The 19509-nt window shown below is 40.8% G+C and overlaps 1 protein-coding gene across 2 annotated transcripts in view; it reads right to left on the bottom strand.

Annotated features, from left to right (window-relative positions):
* Positions 1-19509, bottom strand: part of GRIN2A (glutamate ionotropic receptor NMDA type subunit 2A) — a 296277-nt gene that overhangs the window by 3739 nt on the left and 273029 nt on the right. For both annotated transcript variants that reach the window (XM_073362474.1, XM_073362473.1), the window contains exon 12: positions 5822-6060. In XM_073362474.1, coding sequence (XP_073218575.1) covers positions 5822-6060 — 239 coding nt within the window. The remainder of the gene's footprint in view (positions 1-5821; positions 6061-19509) is intronic.

The raw sequence follows: 19509 nt of genomic DNA, 5'->3' as shown, positions 1-19509 counted from the left end.
GGTTCCTGGGTTAGTGTTTTTGTTGTGTGGTTGCTGGAGAGTATTTGCTTCAGGGTGAGCGGCTGTCTGTAAGCGAGGACTGGACTGTCTCCCAAGATCTGTGAGAGTGAGGGATCATTTTTCAGGATAGGTTTAAATCTTTGATGATATGCTGGGGAGGTTTTAGTTGGGGGCTGAAGGTGACAGCTAGTGGCGTTCTGTAATTTTCTTTGTTGGGCCTGTCCTGTAGTAGGTGACTTCTGGGTACTCTTCTGGGTCTGTCAATCTGTTTCTTCACTTCAGCAGATGGGAATTGTAGTTTTAAGAATGCTTGATAGAGATCTTGTAGGTTTTTATCACTACAAAAGTTTTTTTCTCCTGCTGATAATAGCACATCTTAATTAATTAGCCTCTTACAGTTTGTATGGCAACTTCCACCTTCTCTGTATGTGTGTGTGTGTATATATATATCTATATATCTTCTTACTATATGTTCCATTCTATGCATCCGATGAAGTGGGCTGTAGCCCACAAAAGCTTATGCTCTAACAAATTTGTTAGTCTCTAAGGTGCCACAAGTACTCCTTTTCTTTATACAATTATACTGTTAGCACTGGATAAAAAAAAAAAGTTTTCTGCCTCCAGCCATGTGTAAGCCACCAGCTGCTTCCAATCTGATGGGCATGTCAAGAAAGCTTTTTGGCGGGAAGATGAAGGCAGGACAAACAAGGACTTGAGTCCATCATAAATTCTGATCCCTCTCTTTTTCTAGCATCCTGCTCCTTGCCACAGCAACTCCTGTCCATTCGAGATCCTACGAAAATCATTACTCTTTAATGTGTCAACCTCTTTGACATGACTGCTACCCTCACAAACTCTGAACAGTACTTATCTCCATGAGTGATCAATCAATGGAAATCAATGGAAACTACTTACATAGTAGGAACTACTCAATTTAAGTATGTCAGGAAGAGGTCCTTCACAGTAGTCAGTTAACAAAGGGCTAATACATAGTGCAACATCGGCAGTGAGTGTGAATTCTGGTGGCCATGGCTTTCCTGGTGAAAACACTGAAGATTTCTTATAGTCTTCTTGAATACTATTCTTTACTTCCTGCTGGGTAATTGGTGTGACAGCTAGGTAAATAGGTGCCATACTCATGGGCAGAGGGGCACCACTTGGTGTTACAAGGGTTATGCCTACAAGATCTCGACAATTGTGACAATGAGAACAAAGAGAAATGTTCATTTCTATTGTCCACAGACAACTGAAACACTAAGTTTAATTCCTGTAAATTAAATTCAGTAAAGATCTGCAAACCCTAAGCAGCCAAAACGGAATGTAAACATAATATAAATGCATTTTATGTATGATACCTTTATACTGTTATTTTTTAATTTGCTGCTAATTATCAGCAAAGGGAGTAATTATGAATGTAGCATAATTACAATGCACATAATGCATATTATCTGTTTTTTTCCAGTTTTCTTGTTAGCATAAAAAATGTCTGCATTTTTGCTTACTCCTGTTTCAGCCTGTTAGCTGTGCAAAAGCAATGGAATGCCCTAGTTTATGAAGAAGCTCTCACAGACTGCTGACATCTGCTAAATTGAACTATAAAGTTGATGCTAAATAAATAGGCCAATAAAGTATTTCGGTATGACTTAGTTTAAATACAAAATCCAAGAGAAGTTCCAGAAGTTATGTAGCACGTTAAGATGTACGGATTGTATTGTTAGAAGGACTTTTGAAATCATAAACTCCTTAGTCATTGGTCAGACAGATGTCCCAACAAAGGCAATGGGCCAAATTCCCAGGTTAGTCAATAATTTTTTATTCACTCCTTACTGGGGAAAAACTCTCATGATTGCAGCAAGTATTTTGCCTGAGCAAAAAGTGAGCGACAGCAACAGAATTTAACCATAGTAACATGCACACAAAGCAAAAATTAAGGGCCTTGCTCTTTTGTAACTGACTTGTTTATAATATTTTTTGGTTTTATGGTTCTTTTCTTACTTGTTTAAAAGTCCCTACCCATCATTCCCTTCTCTTTGTCTTTTGAAAAGGTGTTAACTACAGAGAATACCTAGCCATCAATGGGGAAATCACAGAAGTTCAATGAGGACCCAGAAGCCTGGATGCTTATCTGAAATACCCACACCTGTTGGTCTAGAAAACAAGTCTAGAGCTGAGCAAGAACAGGGATTTGCCTGAAAATTATTCTATTTTCCCACTTCCAGTCAAACAGAAAAAGTCAGCCCACATGGTATTTCAGTTCTGTTGTTTCCTGTCCCATGCAGAATTAGTGTGGTGTATTGCAAACATGAAAAATAAAATGTTCTAAAACGTTAAATTAACTTTTTGAAATTGGATTTGCTTTGCATTTTGGAGTGAAGATTGAAGTCAGTTCATATTTTAATTTAAACCTGTTTACCCATCTGTAGCAGGATTCTACTAAATTTTACGCTTTCCTTTAGGATGAATTAGCTGTGAATTTGCTTGTGAAAGGAGTAGCTTTTTCAAAGTAATTGGGAGAATTTCAAATATAAATAAGGGAAAATAACAGGCAGATTTACAATATGCTGTAAAACAGAGCAGCTCTTTCGTTGCAAAAACTAAGACCTTTGTTACAGGATTACACTAACATTTCAAGGGAATGTAGTAAGCCTGTTTTCTGAACGCTACAGAAAAATATTGAAATAAACAGGACAGATAGCAGGCTTCCTAGAAAGCTTTTGCATTAACCAGGATAAGAAAACCCTGAATGAACATCAGTAACTCCTTGCAGACACTACAGACTCATCAAAGGGAAGTATGACTGGCTTGGAGTCCCCTTGGATTCTAAAGATGTTTGCAAAATATTATTAATGCAATGGTTTCATGAAGCAGATGAAATCACTGGAGGCCCCCCCCCCCATTATTGGTTTGTCACAGCAAAAACCTCTCTCTCACTCGCAGATGACATGAATGGAACATTATAGCCATAACAAACCTATAACACCAAGGAAATACAACTGAAGATGAAATGTGCCAATTCCCCATTTAAAGTGCCTGGGTTTTGCAAAGTAAATGAGAACTTTCCTTTCTAGCTACTCTCACTCTTGTGAATCTCAGCCTTAAAGTTGGTGTCATTTTTGTAGGTGTGGATTTCATTGCTTTCAATGATGGTTACTATTTAAGGTCTTTCTAAGAACATTGGATGGACTCTCACAGAAGATAAATCTACGTTAGTCTACAGCATACCTAGATGCTTTAGCAATAAACCCATAGGACCAAGCTGATCCTTTGGAGCACAGTTTCTCAACCTTTTCACAGGGTGGATCACAAATTTAAAGACTGTGCAAAGGAAAGAGGAGATGGCCCATGAGACAATCATATGAGCCACCTCCTCACTCATTCACAACCACATAACATCCCCTAGGTAACAGCAACAATGGCTTATGCGGAAGAGTAAAATATTTTCAGCAGCCTTAATGCAAACCAAAGAAGGAGAGTCAGCACCATGTGATCATTTTAATCTCTCGTCAAACCATCTGTGGTCCATGCGACAATTTGGGAAACACTGCTTTAGAGCACAGCAAACACTGGTCTTCCAAGACTTCATTTCCTCTCACCTGGATTATTGCACATTCTTCTCCATAGCCTCACACTACTCCAGATCTTTGTGCACCAACACGTGTAGGATGCTGCTGCCTGCTCCCTCCCATACACAAAGAAACACAACTACAGCATCCTCATCTTCTTCTAACTACTCCCACTGCCTCCTGTTTGTTTTGGAATCCATTAAAATCAAAGTCCTACTAACATACCAGGCATTGGTTTCTCTTTCACCTTCCCCTCCCACACTCCCTACCTTCCCCCCACAAAAACCCTCAACTACTGTTGAAGCAGGAGCCTTAATCTCTGCAGTTACTGTCATCTGAAACAACTTCTCTCTCTTTCTGCTCAACAACTCTGCAACTCATTACGAATGTAGATGAAAACATCTCTCTTCTCTCTCTCGCCCCCCTCAGTTATTTAATTCTGTAATCATATTAGAATAACTCTAAAGTGTTTCAAGATAAATTTGCTAGAAAGATGCCAGAAGCATAACATTGCTTTGCAGTGTACATAACCTGCTTATGTCCCTTATCCTGGTTCCTTTACCAAACACCTGCTCTCCCACCATATCGCAAAAACGAATCACCTTTTCTAAAAGAACCAAAACCAAAACCAAAGGGCACTAAATTAACATTTTATGCAAACTGCAAAATTTACCAAATGGTGTTAAAATGGATTATATTTAATACAACTGAGCATGATTTTCCCCACAGAAAATAATCTCCATTTAATTCAGTTTGGAAACATCTTCAGACTACAGAGTACATCTCTGATTTGCCCAGCTGGGAGGCCAGGAGTGCAGTGGAGGTAAAGCGGGTGGGGGGTAAAGAGGTCTACAGTGTATCTCACTTGAAAAAGTAAAGAAGCCAATATGAAAAAGGAGAAGTGATTGTGTATGGTGCATTTTTTAAAGGTGGGGTTGTTTAGGAAGCTCAAATTTATGCATAAATCAGCTTCGTAATTATCTGGTCCAGGACAGTATTCAGTGAAAATAACAGCTTTTACTTGCAGCTGTCTGTAAAACAGGTCTACAAAGAAGCACCAAAATTAAAAGTCCCATCTTGCAGTTTTGTAGTTCCATATAAACATTGCAAACAAAAAAGTATATAAAGGTGTTTTTTTTTCCAAAAGTTAGATGCAGTCATAACAAAACAACTTTAAATTCATAAGGGCCACATTCCTTGCCCACCCTAAACTCCCTCTGATGGCAACATAGATCTGAATGAGTCCAAGGATCAGTCTCAGAAGAAGTAAAACAAACATTTAAAATGCCCACACCACTGAGTTTGGTGCTAACACTCATGGGCCACAACTGTAAGCTTTCCACATAGGGTATCACAGGGCAAAATCCCTTACCAACAGAATAGGACATAACATTTACTCTACGCTACTCCTTTTAGCTGTAAGTCCAATAGAGTTTGGATTTACTCTGGGGAGTAGCCTCAACATGTTTTGGGGCAAACAGGCATATTGCTATGGTTCTATTCACTTTGGCTACATTAAAAAAATTTCAGAGTCCATCGGCTATTTAATGTTTGATGCATAAAAAACCCTCGTTTGTCAAAAAGAGTAAGACTACACATATTTTCTGCTTTTACTTCTACAATCATCTATTTGGACTTTTTAATAGGTAGAATTATCTTTAGAAATTGACCTAATCTCTAACCATATAAATAAACTGCATTTTTGTGTGTCTAATCTGAGTTTATTGAAGGAATCTAATTAATTAGGAAAATGTAGCTCAGAAATACCTTCTAAACTATTTAACACTCTTAGAACCCCACATGCTCTATGAAATGCACAGAACTGAGAGTTAATATTTATCATCTGATTAATGCAGGTTTCTAAAAATTGCTTCATTCCAATGATTAGCCCAGTTCCCACTAACGAGTAAATCTTCTATTTCTCCATTAAACCTTTCCCTAACGAAGAATCAATAGCCTGTGATTTCTGTATTTCCTTATTGACTATCCTGACATGTGCTAGTCCACCAGACAGCTTGCAGTCACAGCTATCAAATGAAAGAACAAAACAAAAAATCCCTAGGAGTGCATATGAAATGCAACTATAATACAAACCCAGTGGAACATCTTATCAAAGTTTTTAAAATGTTTCAGATATTCAGCAAAGGGATAAATTGAGAGAAAATATGCCTGCCTCACAGGGTGTGGATTAGTGGTTTTAAGAAACTAGTTGTTATATTAACTACTGGATAAAAGAGGTTTATGAAAGTTATACTAACCCTACTGATTGAGAACAATAATCCTGGCCTGTCTGTGCAGACCCCGGTGAAGCAGAATCTGAGTTTCCAATAAAACAGATGTTCCCAGACAAAGGTTATTAGGCTGAGTGCCATGGCTGCTGCGAGCATGTAAAATACGCCTGCCATGTTGTCAATATCCAGCTGGCTGCTCATGACTTCATTCTTCTCATTATGACAAATACCAGTCAACCACTGTGTTTCCAATTCTTCCATCTCTCCTGGAGAAAACAAGAAATCGTACAGTTAGGATTTGAAAATCATCATTCATAGTATATTGCAAAAATGAAAATCTAGGACATAGAGTAATTCCATCTTTAAAAATGCAGCACTCTAATATCTCATTATAAAGTGACTATTCTTATCTGCTAATTTAGGACTACATTACTTTAATAGATTTCAGGTCACAGTACCTCGGGTTGTGACTTCATCAGATTTCATATGTTAGCTAGACTTGATTAGCCATTCCCATCTCGGGTTTTCAGGAAGAGGAGAGAAACATCTGAATGTGGCACAGTCTTCAAAAACAGACCTTTTGTGTTTCATATATTATCCCTCTTACTGTGGAAACAGACTTACAACTATTTAGCTCTTGGACATCTGACAGGATCTCCCTATCCTGTTTTATTTCTTGGTATTTTTAACTTCCATTGTCATTTGTTCAAATAAGTACAGTTTTAAAAATAGATATCTATGGTGATATCTCTATTCATGTGTTTTGTCTCTTTGCCGTGTCTGTATCTAGTGGAGGATTGTACTCTATAGAACTAGTCAAAAGGAATGTAATCTAGTGGGCAGAAACAGGACTGGAATGCAGGCTTCCTGGCTTCTATTCCTGAGTCTGCCACAACCGTGCCAGGGGATGTCAAACAATTCACTTTACTCAGTCATACCCAGCAAAACAGATATACCATCTCCCATAGTTGGGTGGTTCTTAGGCTGAATATTTGTAGTTTACAGGTCTTTGAGTTCCTCATCATTACTGTCATCACAATATGCAGACAGCTAGTGCAGATCAGTCTGACTTTGTTAGGCAAGTTGTTATTTAAAATATACAAAACTAAGTACACTCATCCAAGCAAATAAAAGTGTTATAGGGTCTAGAACTCTGAATGGAGCTCTTCCAGCAATATATAAAAAAATGATTTAAATTATGTTGTGCTTTGTGCATGGACAGAAGCTACCGCAGGTACTTATAGCATTCAATTCTCCCATCACCATCGCCTCAATTCTTCTCTCTCTCTTGAATATTACCTTATTTGGTGAGAAAAAAATCACTTAAAAAGCGTCTTTGGGGCAATCCATGCTCCCCACCTCACATATTTTTCTTCTCTGTGATGTAATCACCACATGGACCAAAGCAAAAGACTAGTGAGACTCAGTATGAGATCCAGATATATTTCAGGATTTCCCTTCTCTTACTTTTCAGCATGCCAGCGGCATGTCAGCAGCAGTGAGGTTTTCATAGAAAAGCTACTGACTAACTTATCACTCTATTCCAGGCTTTTAAGAAGGGGCTAAGCTTGCACGACAAAGGGCAATGTCCTCATAGCATTGCTCAGAGTCTGAAACCCTGGCAACGTGTTCATTGCAACTGTTTCTCTCTAAACTCATTCTTTATGTTCCCTGAACTGCAGAAATAGTTTCTATCCCTTTTAACCCCACATTTGGTTTAGTTCTGTCTGCAAGCACACAGGAGAACTAATGAAATTGCTTCTGGAAAGGTTTTTATGTTGTACAACGTGACTACTCTTGAAACATCCTTAGTGTACCTCTACTGGAGCATTACATGCAAAATGCATTTTGATTCTAATGCTAAACCTTTTCTTCTCAGAGATATGCAGTGGCATGATTCTAATTTCTTTTGTAATTACATGAGTTGTCTGCTTCTGGCAATAATGATCAAGAATGAAATGGGACCTACAGAGAAATATCATGTTAGCTAGCTTCATCTACTTCACAATTTAGTACACAATACATTTTTGTGCAGATTTCCTAATCTACCCCTTCCTTGACAATGAGCTCTGTAATATAGAAGGTGGGATCTTCCTGGTCTTCTGAGAAACACCAGAAGGCACTTCAAGCCTGTAATCAAGAAGAGGGTTGGTGTGAGCTGCAAAGAAGTTGTATTTACATCTTAGTTACCCACATATCAAACTGGAACGCTACTGAGCTGGCATGTAAGAATAGTTCACAGCATATAGAGTCCAAGGGCAAACAGGCAAGTTGATGGCCACAAATAATTGGGCTATGAGGACTAGAGTAGAGGTAAGTGGGAATTAAACACCAGGGCAGAAGAGAAAGGTTGCCTGCATACTTCAGTGATGAGCATTTTACAAGTTCCTAAGTCAGAGGAACCAGTTGTGGCTTCTTAGGGTATATCTACACTGCAATCACTGATCGTGATGACAGCTTGCACAGACCTATCCAAGCTATTGTTAATCTACCTAACTCAGATACCAGAGCAGTGAAGCTGCAGTGGTGGGTTTCAGCACAGGCTACCTGCTTGAGTAAGTGCCCTGGGTTCTGGGCAGGCTTCTACAGTACCTGAGCGAACTAGCCGTGATTGCAGTGTAAACATACCCATAGTTAAGACTGAATTGAGTTTTACAGTTAAAGCAGAGATTCAACCTCTATGTATGAAGAATAGTGTATCCTCACGAAAATGACAGTGCTTACTCTTCGAGACCTCATAACAACCCCACAAGGACAAACAATTCTAAATTGTCTTTAAAAATCACTTTAATCTGGGACAATAAACACGAACATTCATTAATCATAACTATTGCCTGTGCTCAGGGTGCTTATATGCACTTTCTTACCTTAGAATGTTTGGATTCCTATTCTTTGGTTTGTATCCCAGTACCATTTAGAGCCTCAATGAGATGTGGTTTTGCCCCCCATTTATAGTCCTCCCTAAGATCTACCAATAAAACACAAAGACTCAAGAAAAGAAAAATGAAAGTCCAGAGAAAGTGTAAGAGTGCCTGCATGTGCGTTACCCTCAAAGGGTCTGCCAATCGGCCGGCACTGCTTTCCACAGTAAAATCCGCATCTCCCACGTCTGTCAGATGGCAGCTTGGTTTGGCTGCTGTGCTCTTTCACAATTCACAACAAATTTCATGGAGGGATTTAACTCTCTTTTTTATAACGGCGTATTTCGCATTTCCTCTCCTTCGGCATATACGCCTAAAATAACGAGTGATAAGCCACTAACCTTTTGAAAAAAGGACAGCTCAGAAACAACCCAGGCTTTTTAAAACTGAGATATGACAGTGCCCTAGCAAACTACAAGGAACCAAGGGTTGTGCAGTGGTTTATTACCTCTCCTTACACCTGGTCAAGAGCACAGTCACTTCCAGCAGACACCTAATATATACGCTCCGCAACAATTTACCTCATTTTGAAACTATGTAGGGTAAATATTTGGGAATTTTGTTAAACTCTAAGTTGACAAACAAATGAAAGGACATTGTTAGACTGAGTACAGACCAGACTGCTAACATACACAGAGATGGTCTAAGTCATAATTCTGGAATCCTGATTTCAAATACCCCAAATTTGGGATCTGGTGGGTTAGGTTAGGTCACTATAGAGAGAGGTGCTATTTGCAACCGTAGATGAGTTGAATTCAAAACACTGAAGTTTGGGGGTGCTCTTAATTTTGGTTCAGGATAAAGATACTGTCTTTTCAGATCCTTCAGTACCCTGAGCTGGAAGTGGCCAGGGAAAGATGACCCCCAAGGGTAATGAACAGTCTTGGCATATGCATGTAGCTACAGGTAAAGGACTAGCTGTCTGCATATGCTCTCCCTATGTGTGCATAGGTCTGGCTAGTGGGCTAAAGCTGATAGTGCAGAGGTCCCCAGACTGTGGGGTGTGCCACACAGCAGTCACAGAGGAATGTTTGGGGGGCCCAGATCAGCCCCACAGGATATGGGGAGGGAGTGCCAGCCAGCTCCACTCCTGGCCCCGGCCCCACGCCCCTGCCTGAGGCTCTGCTCCCTGCCCCAGCCCCACCCCTAGCTGTGGCCCCCTTACCCCTGGCCGTGTCCACCCCTTCTTGGAGCTGTGGCCCCACTCCGGGCCTTGGCTCTGGGATGGAGGCGGGCACAGACAAGGGTAAGGGGGGAGGGCATGAGGTAACAAGTTTGGGGATAACTGTGATAGTATAACATCAGGTTCTTGGAAACCTGTGAAAGTAAGCTCAATGTATATAAAAACCAGGCATCTGTGAAGTCTGCAGTTGGAGCCTGAACCACAGTCTGCTGATTGGTCTCAAGTTACTTATAATTTATAATTCAGTTTTTAAGGCTTTTTGTTTTAATATCAGCAACTTGCCAGCAGGAATGGCCATACTGTTATTGATTTATTCTTCATACACCATATGCAGATAGGATTAAAAGGCTTATGGACTAGTAAAAGTTTCAGTTTCAAAGGACATGATGAAAGAAACAGGACTAGAAAATGAAACCAATCTCAACAGATTTACAAAAGGGGTAACAGCAGTAATTTTTTTCAACTTTAACAGACTCAAAGCACGTCTATTTGGTAAAAATTACAAATAAATGGAAAGTGACTGCAGTAGGTGGTATGTTAATTTCTACACTTCTGTATTTATAGAAACCTGACTCACCCATAGCACAGAGAATAGTGCAAGTAGGTATTTGTAAGGGTCCAAACCTTACAGCTACTGAACATCTGCAGCTCCCAGTGAAGTCTGAATAAGGTCCAAAGAGCTAGATTGTGATCTCAGTTACCTCAGTGCACAAGGGGAATAACGTCAATGATTTCAGTGGAGTTATTCCTGGTTTGTACTGGTGTTACGGGGAGCAGAATCTATCACAAAGTAATGACCCATAAGAGCCATTTCAAGCAAAGCTGCCAAACTAACAGTCATAGGAGGCCATGGAGATCTCACCGTATCAGACAAAGGCATAAATACTAGCATGACATTTACTGCTTATGTTTCAGTGCCACGTGATGTGGCATGTGAGCTGCTTGATCCAGACTGAGCTCTCGAATAACAGCTTGAGTTCCCTTGTGATTCCGGATCTCTTTTATTCTGGCCCTGACTAGAGCACATCACAGGCTCCCCAATGTCTTTGTCTCTTACAAGTGAAATACCCTGACAGTGAACTAGAAATACAAGGGAATTCTTCTTAGTGCTTATGAGAGAGGGTTCTCTTCTGTGTTAGATTTATCAGCAAACGGCTCAGTACTTCTCATTTCAGTTTTTAAAAGTTCTCGTGACACTTGGTTCTCTGGACCATGAGACAGTCACTCTGTCATGAGTTGGGTGGCACTTCCAATCATTCGAATGATGCCAGCTTTGTATTAAATAGCGAAACTCTAGCTGTCTCACCAGCTCTTTGAAGCTATTTATAGTGTATCATGGGCACAGGCTGAACTGCACTTTGGACCCCTTTTAGTTCTTCTCAAGTGAACCCCTTTGGGAATAAGCCTTGTTACCGTCACACCTCTCAGGGCAGAACTATGTCATTCAACCACTCTGGGCCTGATCTCCTCTCACGTGTTAACAGTTTTTGGCACCTGTGAGCCCTTTCACTCTGGGGACCTGGGACAGTGGCTGACTCAAAAACAGTTTCTTCAGAACAAACCATTCATTCCCTTGAAGGCACAAAGCTTGCAGAGCAAAGGGTAAAATAATAAAGGTCTATATGCATATTTCCCCTTACCCAATCCTTAATCTTTCCCTACAAGCTTTGGTACATTTCACCTACCCCAGGTACCTCCATCTCTGGGTTGGGAGAAGCCATCTGCTCTGATGCAGCCTCTCTCTCTCTCTCTCTCTCTCCATGCATGTCTGTCAGTTCTCACTGACATGCCATGGGCAGCCCATGGCAACTCACTCAACTACTTCCCTTTTCTGGGATGCTCCTTTGGATCCTAGGCTCAACCCCGGGAAGAGTAAACCATTCTAGCCTGGAAGGAGCCAGGGAGATAGCCTCTTCCCAACTGATGGCCAAACATTGTTATCCCAGCCCCTGTTTTGCTATTTACCACAGGTGTCATTGTTTTATTTCCTCTTGATTCCCCCTTGACAGCATCCTTTGTTTTAACTCTGGGTATTCAGGTAGAATAATAGCACACAGATAAATGCAGATGCATATGATATTTATCAAAAACTAATACACTACTCACTCATTTTCCTCACCATTTTATATAAAAATAATGCTAAAATCCTTGGCTTTTTTTCAACAAGAAAAGAAGTTACAACTTTTTAGTAAATGTATGGTGCTTTCCTCATCCTTAATTAAAACAGTTCCTCATTAACAGCCCAAACTGCTCCCTAGTTAAAAACAGGGTGGAAATAAGCAAGCCCAAGCTTTTGTAATTCCATCTGGGCAGAGACCAAAAAGAAAGCCATTAAAACTTCCATTGCTAATCATTTGTACAAAAACTAGTTTCCAAACTGGTCATACTATTCCATTCAGAGAAAGGAACACTCTGCTGATTTATTGATTTTTGAGTATTTCCTGGGCATCTTCTTCCTGGGAGGGGAATGGGATGAGAAAAAAGGTAGAATCCTTGGTGCTTTGTCTTGGCTTTCTTCTTCCACCCACCTCTGATATCTGTAGGGAGCCCTGCTCCTTTGTTTTTAAGCAGCTCAGTAGCTATTGATAACTGTCAGGAGAGGATATGTGGGACTCCTTCAGTTGTGTCTATGTGCTGATGTACAGCAGTCCAGAATGGTGGTTGGGATTTTAATGCCCCTTTTCCTCCAAACATGTAGCATGTGCCTGAGTAGTACAACCAAATCACTCACTACAGATAGTAGTAACAAACAAGGGTAGGAAAGCTGATACAGCTCAGAGTAGCGACGGAAAGTGAGGTAAAGGGCTCACAGACAATTATCAGAGGAAAAGAATAGCTGATGGAATTATTTCATCAGATGAGAAACCCATGTCAAGGAGCCATCAAAATACCCATCAGTAACAAATAAGGATGTGCAAAACACATAGTAAAGTAAGTGAGGCTGTGATCAACCAAGGATTAACTAAAAGGAAAAAGACACAATTATCATTGCGTAAAATGGCCTTTATGAAGTATTTAACTTTTATTGTTATTTCTATTGTGTTAGCGCTCCAAGGTTCAAATCAGGATCAATGGCCCACTGTGAAAGGTTCCATAGAAACAAATGCTGTAGGCAGACTCTGTTTCTGCCCTAAAGCCCTTGCAATTTAATTTCAGAAAAGACCCAATGAGAGTCTGAAAATGTACCAGAGTAAGACAATCAAGTAGTTTTCTTTTCCTCACAGCTAGACTTATGTTCATTTTAGTCATCTTTCATAACAGTCTTTTAATAAAGACTATTAAACTTCCATTAGTTAAACCAGCACAGTACTCAACTAAAACATTTTATAGTTGTCCCACTCATTTTGATTACAAAAAACTGAAAGGTAACAGCCGTGTTAGTCTGTATTCGAAAAAAGAAGAGGAGTACTTGTGGCACCTTAGAGACTAACCAATTTATTTGACCATAAGCTTTCGTGAGCTACAGCTCACTTCATCGGTATGCATCCGATGTATGCATCCGATGAAGTGAGCTGTAGCTCACGAAAGCTTATGGTCAAATAAATTGGTTAGTCTCTAAGGTGCCACAAGGATTCCTTTTCTTTTTGAAAAAACTGAAAGCAGTTTCATTTTGAAGCACCACCAGGTATTACCCAGCACAGCTGAGTTGCTTAGCATGAGCAGTAGACAATTTCTAATCATTGGGATGTTTTCTGGAGAACAAGGGAGTGTATGCTGAATCACATAAGTGTATCCTAGTTTCAAAAAATGATTAGTAATGAAATCATATTAGAACTTTGGCCAAATATCTCTACAGTAGATCATTTAATCTTTGTAAAACCTTTTATTTACAATTTTTCATCTCAGATTATTAGCTATGAGCTGGAAACTAAATCTGACAACTGAATTCCCTCCACAAACTTCACTGAAGAGGCTGGATTCAAACTCCTGAAGTCAAACCCACTCCTAAGATTTTGGGTTTGTGTCAGACACAAACTGGTAGGGCTTACTTTCCAAAGTGAATTTGCATGCAGCCCAAGTCACCAGAAAGCTTTCAGAAAGCTCTCGAGAACAGATCTTGTAAAATTTCAGCCATTTAGGAGCAAAATCTTATGAAAAGAAGACAAGATTTTTAGCACAAGACAAGATTTTATGTTCTTCTATGTGTCTGACAATTTTATTCTTTACTATTGTTTTAACTAATTTGTCTGGTACGGACGTTAGACTTACCGGTCTATAATTGCCAGGATCACCCCTAGAGCCCATATTAAATATTGGCATTACATTAGCTATCTTCCAGTCTTTGGGTACAGTAGCTGATTTAAAGGACTGGTTACAAACCATAGTTAATAGTTACGCCATTTCACATTTGAATTCTTTCAGAACTCTTGGGTGAATGCCATCTGGTCCCGGTGACTTGTTACTGTTAAGTTTCTCAATTAATTCCAAAACCTCCTCTTGTGACACTTCAATCTGTGACAATTCCTCAGATTTGTCACCTACAAAAGATGGCTCAGGTTTGGGAATCTCCCTAACATCCTCAGCCGTGAAGACTGAAGCAAAGAATTCATTTAGTTTCTCTGCGATTACTTTATCGTCTTTAAGTGCTCCTTTTGTATCTCGATTGTCCAGGGGCCCCACTGGTTATTTAGCAGGCTTCCTGCTTCTGATGTACTTAAAAACACATCTTGTTATTACCTTTTGAGTTTTTGGCTAGCTGTTCTTCAAACTCCTTTTTGGCTTTTCTCATTACATTTTTACATTTAATTTGGCAGTGTTTATGCTCCCTTTTATTTACCTCACTAGGATTTGACTTCCACTTTTAAAAAGAAGTCTTTTTATCTCTCATTGCTTCTTTTACATGGTTGTTAAGCCACAGTGGCTCTTTTTAGTTCTTTTACTGTGTTTTTTAATTTGGGGTATACATTTAAGTTGAGCCTCTATTATGGTGTCTTTGAAAATTGTCCATGCAGCTTGCAGGTATTTCATTCTAGTCACTGTACCTTTTAATTTCTGTTTAACTAACCTCCTCATTTTGCATAGTTCCCCTTTCTGAAATTAAATGCCACAGTGTTGGGCTGTTGAAGTGTTCTTCCCACCACAGGAATGTTAAATGTTATTATATTATGGTCACTATTTCCAAGTGGTCCTGTTATAGTTACTTCCTGGACCAGATCCTACGCTCCACTCAAGACTAGATCGAGAGTTGCCTCTCCCCTTGTGGGCTCCTGTACCAGCTTCTCCAAGAAGCAGTCATTTAAAGTATCGAGAAATTTTGTCTCTGCATTTCGTTCTGAGGTGACATGTACCCAGTCAATATGGGGATAACTGAAATCCCCCACTATTATTGAGATTTTTATTTTGATAGCCTCTCTAATCTCCCTTAGCATTTCATCGTCACTGTCACTATTCTGGTCAGGTGGTCGGTAATAGTGGTTATACGGTTATATTCTTATTAGAGCATGGAATTACTATCCATAGAGATTCTATGGAACATGTGGATTCATTTAAGATTTTTATTTCATTTGATTCTACATTTTCTTTCACATATAGTGCCACTCCCCCCCCCCCCAACGACCTGTTCTGTCCTTCCGATATATTTTGTACCCCGGAATGATTGTGTCCCATTGATTGTCCTCACTCCACCAGGTTTCTGTGATGCCTATTATATCAATATCCTCCTTTAACATGAGGCACTCTAGTTCACCCATATTATTTAGACTTCTAGCATTTGTGTACAAGCACTTTAAAAACTTGTCACTGTTTATTTGCCCTTTTCTGATGTGTCAGATTCTTTATGTGAATGTTTCTCATCTGATCTGGCCCATACTTCATCCTCTTCCATCCTCTCCTCCTGACTAAAACCTAGAGAATCTCTATCAATAGACTCTACGCGAAGAGAAGTCTCTGTCCAATCCATGTGCTCCTCTGCAGCAATCGGCTTCCCCCATCTCTTAGTTTAAAAACTGCTCTGCAACCTTTTTAATGTTAAGTGCCAGCAGTCTGGATCCACTTTGGTTTAGGCGGAGCCCATCCTTCCTGTATAGGCTCCCCCATCCCAAAAGTTCCCCCAGTTCCTAATACATCTAACTCCCTCCTCTCTACACCATCGTCTCATCCATGCATCCAGACTCTGAAGCTCTGCCTGCCTGCCTGGCCCTGCGTGTGGAACTGGGAGCATTTCTGAGAATGCCACCATAGAGGTCCTGGATTTCAGTCTCTTTCCTAGCCGCCAAAATTTGGCCTCCAGGACGTCTCTCCTACCCTCCCTACATCATTGGTACCTACATGTACCACGACCACCAGCTCCTCCCCAGGACTACACATAAGTCTATCTAGATGCCTCGAGAGATCCGCAACCTTCACAGCAGGCAGACAAGTCACCATACGGTTCTCCTGGTCATCACAAACCCAGCTATCTATGTTTCTAATGATCGAATCTCCCATTACTAACATTCCTAATGACTGGAGTCTGCCCCCTTCTTCCCCCCCGGAGAGGTAACCTCAGTGCGAGAGGATACACCATCATCTGGAAGGAGGGTCCCAATTATGAGAAGGTTTCCCTCTGTTCCTGTTGACTGCTTTCCTTCCCTGGGCCTTTCATCCTCCTTAACAGCGCAGGGGCTGTCTGACTGGAGGTGGGACAAATTTAGAGTGTCCTGGAAAGCCTCATCAACATACCTCTCTGTCTCCCTTAGCTCCTCCAGTTCCACCACTCTGGCCTCCAAAGCCCGTACATGGTCTCTGAGGGCCAGGAGCTCCTTGCACCGAATGCACACATACGCCACCTGCCCACAGGGCAGGTAATCATACATGCTACAGCGAGTGCAATAAACAGGATAGCCCCCATTCTGCTGCTGGGCTTCTGCCTGCATTTTCTCCTACAGCTATCTAGGTTAAAGATAGGGTTTTTGTTTAAATCAAGAAGTTTTGATAAAAATTAAGTTTAAAGGTTTTAAAGAATGGCAAGTGTACCTCGCCCCCCTCCCAACTCCCTCTCGAAACTTCCTGTTAGAAGTCCCTGGTCACAAAGCTCCCTGGTCACTTGCTCACTGCTTTATAAAGCCCTGGCCTTCTTGATAGCCCCGCCCCTGACTAAGGCTCAGCCAACGAACAGAGGCTTCTAGATTTCAAACCTTGTTTAGAAGCTCACAGCTTCCAAATGCTGGCCACAGCACACGGTCCTTCAGCCAGACAGACAGACAGACAGACATAAGCTCAGCACACAGCAAGTAACCCCCAAACACAAACACACACTACAGACAGCCACTTACCCCAAGGGTCCCATATTTACTCCTCCTTCACCTGGAGAACTCCCTCTCGAAACTCCCTGTTAGCAGTCCCTGGTCGCTTTAGCTGAAATTAATGAAGCTATTTATGGAATAAGGGACTACTCACATTCTGAGCAAGGGGGTCAGAATCTGGCCCTGTATCAATGCTTGGTTCTTGGGACCCATAAGTATCAACTTAACCTAGTTACACAGCATGTACAATATGTTGTATGCAATACATTACACACACACACACACACACATACACACACACAGTCTGCAACTACTGAATTTAAGAATTCTGAGTTTCTTTCCCCAGCACCCCTAAAATCATATGACATATATGTCATTTCTAGATTAATGTTGACTTGTTAAAAATCTCAAAAGAACGAAAAGCCTGAGTACAAGCTATTAACTTATTGTGAGCTAATGACTAGAGTCTGCGTGGCCCTGTTATTCAAGGATGAATAAAACCAGAACAGCTAAGCACGATTTCCAGCATTACATTCTCACTCACTCCTGTTCAGCTACACACACGCCCCCACCTATCCACTCACACTCTCCAGTCACATTTGTTCCACCCACTGCTTAAGGAGGACACTAAATATATAAACAGAAAATCACAGAGAACACGGATCTGTTCTGCCTAAGCAGCACACACTGTAAATATGTACTTTTACTCACAGGACTTTTTTTTTTCTGGCCCTTTAAGGTACAGCACGAGTCACAATGTATTATAACTGAAATATCCATTTGGAAGACTTATGCAAATACACACCAGAAAAAGAAGCAGGGGTGAGGTTAGGGCTTTTCTTTGAGAGATTTAATGAGAAGTCTTTTTTCTACAGTTGCATTTTCCTGGCTAGGGATGGGAAACACACACCTACTCGCTGAGATTCTCAGTCAATATATAAAACTGCTTTAAAGCCCATGGAAAATTAACCAACATTTGGAAGATTTTATTAGCAGGGTAATGACTGTGTGGAAATCTGAGCAAAACAATGTTTCCTCCCACTACTTTGTTTCAAAGGCTACAGCTCTAAGGGTCAAAACCTTAACACTGCCACATCAGCCAATCTTTAAAGGACACTGCTCTCCAGGAGGCCTCTTCCCAGATCCTCACTCAAGTGACCTTTCTTAACACCAGCTAACATAGTAGCCTGCTCCCCTTCCTCAAATGCCTGGTCTACAGCTGAGCTTCTACCTAGGCAGCCCAGCTAATAGTTCTCCAATCCGTTTCTCACACACATCTTACGCCTAGCCACGCATCCTCTTCTCCAGCTCCTTCTCTACTGATGCCTTCTATCTTCTTCCATTGTCTGCCTGCCTCTCCTTAACTGCCTTCCTATTCCCCCACATCTTACCAATGTCTGCCCTTCTCTCTCTTCTCTACTACTGCTCCTATCCCCACTTGTCCAATGGCTCCCTGCTTCTTCTCTTTACAACATCCTCATGTTACTCATCACTCTATCTGTCTTGACCCCCATGCCCCTCTACTCATTTGTCCCTCAGCCAAGGAAATGCCTCCTCACAAATTTGCCAGCCCCACCCCTAGAGCTATAAAAGGATTCAGAAATTATGCTGCAAACTTTGAACTATTTTGCTGCATATTTTCTAACATTACTGTTTTGTCACCAGTGGAAAAAAACACCATCAAAACTGGAGCAGAAGGTGGGTAGATTTGTCTTCAGATGCTTGAGTTTTCACAGGGCTTAGAGAGGAGGTTGAAAATATAGGAGGCCAGTGGTAGATAGGTGCTTACACAATTTTGCAATTCTGCAATTAAAGACTTACTGAGTTATGCCACCTATGCACATAAATACAGTTGCAGGCAGCTTAGCCTAACTGACTGGACCAAAAATCAATAGAAAAGAACAACCTGAGAGTACAGCTGGGCGATTTTCTCAGTAGACCTTTTCTCCACTGAAAAATGCAGATTAGATTGACCAAAATAAATTTGCGTCAATTTCTGCTAATTGTTTTGGTCTAAACAAAGAGAAAAAAATCAGAAAAGTTGAAACAGTCCATTTCAATTTTTCAGGCTAGATTTGCAAGGGGATTTAGGTGCCATGCACAAAACCGCAGAGGAGGAGATACCCCCCCAGGCTGGAGTAAAATTCACCACTCACCAACTCTTTATTAAGGCAGAACACTAGCAAGCATAGAATCATAGAATATCAGGGTTGGAAGGGACCTCAGAGGTCATCTCGTCCAACCCCCTGCTCAAAGCAGAACCAATCGCCAACTAAATCATCCCAACCAGGGCTTTGTCAAGCCTGACCTTAAAAACCTCGAAGGAAGGAGATTCCACTACCTCCCTAGGTAATGCATTCCAGTGTTTCACCACTCTCCTAGTGAAAA

Source organism: Lepidochelys kempii, chromosome 10 (genome assembly GCF_965140265.1).
Source record: "Lepidochelys kempii isolate rLepKem1 chromosome 10, rLepKem1.hap2, whole genome shotgun sequence".
Taxonomy (NCBI): Eukaryota; Metazoa; Chordata; order Testudines; family Cheloniidae; genus Lepidochelys; species Lepidochelys kempii.
The sequence above is the reverse complement of the archived record's forward strand: the minus strand, read 5'-3'. Positions and strand labels throughout refer to the sequence as shown.